Source organism: Alligator sinensis, unplaced genomic scaffold, assembly GCF_000455745.1.
Source record: "Alligator sinensis unplaced genomic scaffold, ASM45574v1 scaffold673_1, whole genome shotgun sequence".
NCBI classification, from domain to species: domain Eukaryota; kingdom Metazoa; phylum Chordata; order Crocodylia; family Alligatoridae; genus Alligator; species Alligator sinensis.
Window position 1 is genome coordinate 562,075 of NW_005842829.1, and position 6,004 is coordinate 568,078.

A 6,004-nucleotide genomic window follows, 5' to 3' on the forward strand; every position below is an offset into this window, starting at 1 on the left:
CGCAGAGCCCTGCTGCTAGTTCTAAGTGTTGTCTGCAGTCCCAGGGTTTCTTCCCATGACTTCACTTCTTCTTTGATGTTCTTGATTGTGGGAAGATGTGACAAATAGGCTGTTGTGTTGCATCCCTCCATGGATCTGAGCTCTCTGGCACAAGCAGTTGTGCCAGGCTCAGGGCTCCCCAGTGGTGGGAGCAGAGTGGGCACTGATGTCCTCATCCTGGGAAGACATGAGGGAGAGTCTCTTTGTTGTGTGGAATAAGAAGGGCAGAGAGAACTTGGTTGCTTGAGGGGGTGGGGATGCAGAGAGAGAGAGAGTGCTCTGTGTCTAGGGTCAGAGCTGTGGCTAGTCAGGAGCATTGGCTTGGAAGCTGTTTAGATTAGCTTCTGGCCAAAGTCACTTAACAAGGCAGCTGAGGCCCTTGGCCTCACCAAGGAGACTCGGCAGCCTTGACCTAACTGAACTGTAGTTGCTGGCCATGCACAGAGCTAGTCCTAGGTACACTAGTGATCTAGGTGCTCTCTCTGCCCCCACCCTGTGGTCCTGAGCCCCCACTTCTGCACCCAGCAGTTCCCATTCTCCTTCACAGGGGCATCATGGCTGCACCCTCCCTGTCTTCTCCACGTGGGCCACATTCCTGCCTGCCTGCCTGCCAGGCATGAGTGTGTCCTGCCTTGCAGACCTCGCTTTCACAGCATCTCACCAGGCCACTTGAGTAATTGCGAGGCAGAGCAGAGTCCAAACTGTATGAATAGCCTTTACTCAGGCATGTCCTGGTTTCTGAGTGCCTTACAGCCTCCGCTTTCCTGCCTATTTTTCTTTCAATTCTTCAAGGAGTAAAGATGGAGAGCAAACTTCCCCTTCTCCTCAGAGCTTCTTGGAGTCTACATGGATGGTGCTGCATGTGCACCTGCCCCTTGCACACAGGAGCTTGGTGTGTGTAGAGCAGTGTCATTGGAGTCATGCCTGAGCTCTGCACCACCTCCCACTCCTGCCCCAGGCCCTGAGGACAGAGCTGCTGTGACTCACGCTGCATCTTGTGGTTCATTTTGTGGGTCAGAACCCAGACTGTGTCCAACTGCCCCAGTGTGTGTTTGAACACAGGAGCTGCTTTTAAAGAAACTCTTCACTCCTTTTATGATTGATTTCTGTTTTCTTTTATTTGGAATGTGTTTCTAATGTTGAGAGGGGGGGCTTCCCCTGTACAGCCGCTCTTGTGCTTTGGGAAAGTCTTCCATCCTTGGAAGTTTTCAAGAGCAGGTTAGACGGGGGCTCACCTGGGATGGTTTGGATGGGGTTGATCCTGCCTTGAGCAGGGATTGGACTAGATCTGACCTCCTGGAAGCACCTGAGGTTTGCAGCAGGTCCAAATCGTTGCTGGGGCACGGTGCTGCTTTCTAGACTGTCCATGGCACCAAGTGCCACACCACTGCACTGATATGCCTATGGTTAAAGGGGTCTTGCTTCTACCCCAGCTTAGGTGCCTGGTTGATGAGGGGGAGATGCCTGGTTCATAGTGGTAGGAGGTTGCTCTGAAGTCAAATCTGCTTTGCCATGCAGATGATCTACATACACTGTGCTACACTGACAGCTGCTGGACCTATGTCCCCATGGCCTATTGAGCTCTGTCCACCAAAGCTCCAGCACCTCTTCCAACCCATGAGTGACTGGTGCCTCCTGCATCTGGGGGGCTCACCTGCAGAAGCCGGCGGCAGCGGCCCTGTCAGGGGGGGCACCAGCCCTACTGACAGCATCAATCTCAGCCATCGGGGGGGGGACGTGCACCCCCTACCAGTCACCCATGCTCCAACCACCTCTGACCCCTAACCCCCACACCCGTGCATGCAGTAGCTGAAATCTGCACAGTGGCTGCTGCTGCTGGAGCATCTGTTCTTGTTTGTGCCACACCCTACTGTGCACTGGACCCAAATGCAAAAGACACACTGCTAGTTGGGGTTTGGAATTGGAATGAAATCAGATAAGGTTTAACAGGGAGAAGTGCAGGGTTCTTTATCTGGGTAGGAAGAAGCTTCACCATAACTATAGGGTAGGCGGCAGCCCACTGGCTGACACAGCATCTGAATGAGACTGGGGGGTCACAGTCAACTGGAAGATAAACACGAGCCAACACTGCAGCGAGGTTGCCAGAAGGGCAAATAGAACCCTGGCTTGCATAAGCTGATGTGCGGCCAGTAGATCCAGGGGGGTGCTTCTTCCCCTCTACTTGGCGTTGGTGAGGCCACAGCTGCAGTACTTCCAGTTCTGGGCACTGCACTTCAAGAAGGATGTGGATAAGCTCGAGAGGGTACAAAGAAGGGCCACCCGTATGATTAGAGACATGGAGGATAGGCCCTATGAGGAGAGACTCTGGGAACTGAGTCTGTTCAGTCTGAGAGGTGACTTGATAGCCGACTACAAGGGGTGAGCATCAAGATCTAGGGGAGCAACTCTTCAGGAAGGCACCTCAAGAGAGGATGAGGACCAATGAGCACAAGCTAATAGAGGGTAAATAATAGAGGCTGGACATAAGAAAAAACTTATTCTCTGTAAGGAAGGGTAACCAGAATCTGGAACACGTTCCCGGCAGAGGTGGTGCAGTCACCTTTCTTCAGGGCATTCAAGATGAGGCTGGATAAACAGCTCATCTGAGCCCAATAACTTCCTCCCCATGGCAGGGGACCGGACTTGATCTTGCAGGTCCCTTCCAGTCCTTTGATTCTATGATTCTAGATGCCATAAAGCAGCGCTCTGATCTCTATTTGGTTGATGCTGCCAGCACTGCTCATCCCACCATCTGAGGGGAAGCTGCCTGCCTACTCCCTATACTAAAATGACCTGCTCTCTAAGGAAGGCCCCATACACCACTGACTGGTTCCCTCAGATGTTGTAGTCGGTTGGAGTCCAGGACCCAGCCTCCATCCCTGCTTCCACATTCCTCAGCTGACACTTGCTTTGAAACACGAGAGGATGGAGGGAGAGTCATGGCTGCTCCCCCCTTTCCCAGGAGTGTTGCAGAGGAGGCAGAGACGATTGCACAGCCCCAGCAGATACAGATTGAGTTCACCTGCACCTGTGGCAGGAGCTGCCTTGATGCCAGTGTCTCAGAGAACCAGAGGCACTGCAGGGCAAGGAGCTGCTCTTTGTGGAAGTGTTGGCTAGATGCTACCAGAGTGTTCTGCTCTGTAGCCTTCTTCCTCAGTTTCACAAGGTGGGCAGCCACAGTCTCTCTTGCAGACCACAGGGGCTGAGCAGTGCTTACTTTGCCAGACATGCAGTGACTGAGGCCAGGGTCCCAGGGGCCTTAGAAGGTGCAGAGCCAGTGGGGGATCCCGTGTCTCATAAACTTGATCATACAGGATACCAGAGGTTTGCATTAAGTGCATCAAATGACCTGCTCTCTAGAAGTGCATGTACCATTCTCACTGTGGCCCAGTTCTACCACTCTGACAGTGACCCCAGGGAGTTGCGGGCAAGGCAGGGCACCAGTCACACTCTGCGGCAGGGCAGGAAGAGCTTAGGCCTCACTCCACAGAGACAATGAGTGCACTTGCCAAGCCCTCCCTTGCTTACTGTGCTCCTCAGTGCCTGGGGTGGAAGTCAGTGCTGGCTGCTTCTGAACAAGCCTTTGCCATCCACACTTCACCAGCCAAGCACCGTGCTCCAGGCACTCAGTCCCCAGTGGCTGCCAGTGGGATGCTTATTGCCAGATTATCTACAAACCCAGCCTGTCCTTGGGTGTGCAGATGTGAGCTTGAACTTCTGAGCTGAGCTCTGCTTCCCATGGGGATGCTGAGCCCCTCTGACAGCTGGGTCCAGAAGCAAGGGGTACCATCTTTCTTACCCATTGCCTTGCTGCTTATTGCTTGAGAGATTAAGGCTTTTGCTCCTGATGGTGCCACATGCATGTCATGATGTACTTCCCTGCTGATTTCAAAAGGCCATGTCCAATGGAACCGAGTGTGGCCTTTGGGCTCATTTCAGCACTTGGCCCTAGGTGTATGGATGAGAGAACGGAGCAGTGTTTTTCTGCCCCCAGTATGTTGCTGTTTATTACTTCAAGGATTAATGCCCTTGCCCTTGATGGTGCCTTTTGCTGTTTTCTGAGCCTAATGCCGTGTAGGCACAACAGTGTGTTGGAGCATTTTGAGGGTTCTGGGCATCAGTCCAAGTGGGCGTGCGGTGTGTATGGTTCACACTGTGTGCTGCTACCCCTTGGGAGAGGCATTACCTGCCCTGTGAGGTGGCGGGGGGGTGGCAGGGGTAGGCAATTATTTGGGCTGGTGAGCCACTTAGGGAGTTTTGGTGAGTTGTTACAGGCCGGGTCAGCACCCCTCGCCCCCGGCCCACAACAGCTCACTAAAACTCCCTAGTGGTTCTGCCCCAGGCCCTGGCCCTGGCCCTGGCCCCAGCCCCATACTGTCACTGCCCAGTGATCCCGGCCTTGCCATCCCACACCACTCCCAGACACCATTGCCTCCCTGCTTGCAGCCCCACCTCATCCACCCAGCCATGTGTGCCCTGCCTGTGCAGGTCCTGGGCCAGTGTCCATGGAGACCCTGTTCACTTGCTTTGTCCAGCAGCCCCAGCAGTGGATGTGGGACAGATGAGCCAGGGTGCCTGGGCCGTGGGGCTGGAGCTGGGGCTGGAAGGAGCCACCATGCCAGGGCTGCTGGGAAGTGGAGTCCGGCCGCTGCACCACCCCAGCCCTGCTGTGCAGCCAGGAGCAGCAGGACCAGCTGTACACACCACAGCTTGGGCTGCCCCCTGCACCTGGGACAGACGGGGCTTAGGGACCCACTGTAGGCTGGCTAAAATCCCTTGATCCCTTGAGGGAAGTTCCTGCCCTGTTGCCCCATGCATTGGCATGCAGTGGTGTTGTCCCCTGGGTGTTCCTGCGTGGTGCCACTTGTGGAAGGGGGTGGTGGGGGGTCCACTCTGGCTTGAATTGCTTGTGTTGTCCTGTGCCAGTTGACCTGTATGACCTGTGTTGCAGGTTTTGTATGACGTGAGAGGGTTTCTGGAGAAGAATCGGGACACCTTCCGAGACGACATTTTAAACATGCTGAAAGACAGTAGGTAAGCAGCCTTTGGTCCTCTGGAGGGGAAGATGGGGGCCAGGAGAGGGTAGACAGGAGATACTGGGACTGGGCTACAGTCTTAGATAATGGTGGGCTCTTGGAGAAGACTGCATGGTTTACACAAACCCTGGGATCCCCTGCTCTCTACTCAAGATTGTTGGCTTCAGGAGGGAGAGTTAGAGACATCAGCATTATTACAAAGCAGCACATATGAGGAAATGAATGTTGTGTATCCACATCATCAGTGATGGGATGGATTGTGCTGTGCCAGGGAGGTGATGTGCTGGAATGCCAAAGGGAACCTGTACCCCAGGAGATGCGGTACCTCACACACCTCACCATGGGTTTGTCAGCAAACTTGGACAGGGTCACCTCACCATTGTTAAGGATCACATTTGTCGGGGACCAGTGGGTAAAATGATGCTACGGGGCAATCAGCATGGGTTCATAGCAGGCAGATCCTGCCTGACTAACCTGGTTTCATTTTACTACTGGGTCACAAAATGCTTGCATGAAGGAATAGAGGTACATGGGGAGCCATCATGCAGTGCTGGAAGCACCTCTGGTGCAGAGGCCCTTCATAGCCAGCCATGTGCTTCCGAGCCCTTTGGTCATAAGGCTAACATGACTACTTTGATGTCAGGACCAATCTGTTTTAACAGTCATTTTGCAGCCCCTGGGCTCAATGCTGTGGAGAAGCAAAGGGTCCAGCTCCAGCTCCTCAGGGAGGCATCTTGGCCTGGTTCAGGGCCAGGGTGGTCTATGCATGCAAGGAGATCATGCGCAGCGCTGGTCTCGGGGCTGGCCTCAAGATCACGGCAAAGGCATCACAGGCAGACCTGGAGCTTTCTCCACAACTAGCCTCTCGTGGCAATGGTCCCTGTTCACAGGCATCTGAGCAGGCAGGGGACACTGGCTGGGGACCCTCC

At 54.3% G+C, this 6,004-nt stretch overlaps 1 protein-coding gene across 1 annotated transcript in view; it reads left to right on the top strand.

The window, feature by feature from the left end:
• LOC102373761 (unconventional myosin-X-like) overlaps positions 1-6,004 on the top strand; it is a 178,577-nt gene that overhangs the window by 77,896 nt on the left and 94,677 nt on the right. The window contains exon 18 of the mRNA XM_025191530.1: positions 4,991-5,073. Within this exon, the coding sequence (XP_025047315.1) occupies positions 4,991-5,073 (83 nt within the window). The remainder of the gene's footprint in view (positions 1-4,990; positions 5,074-6,004) is intronic.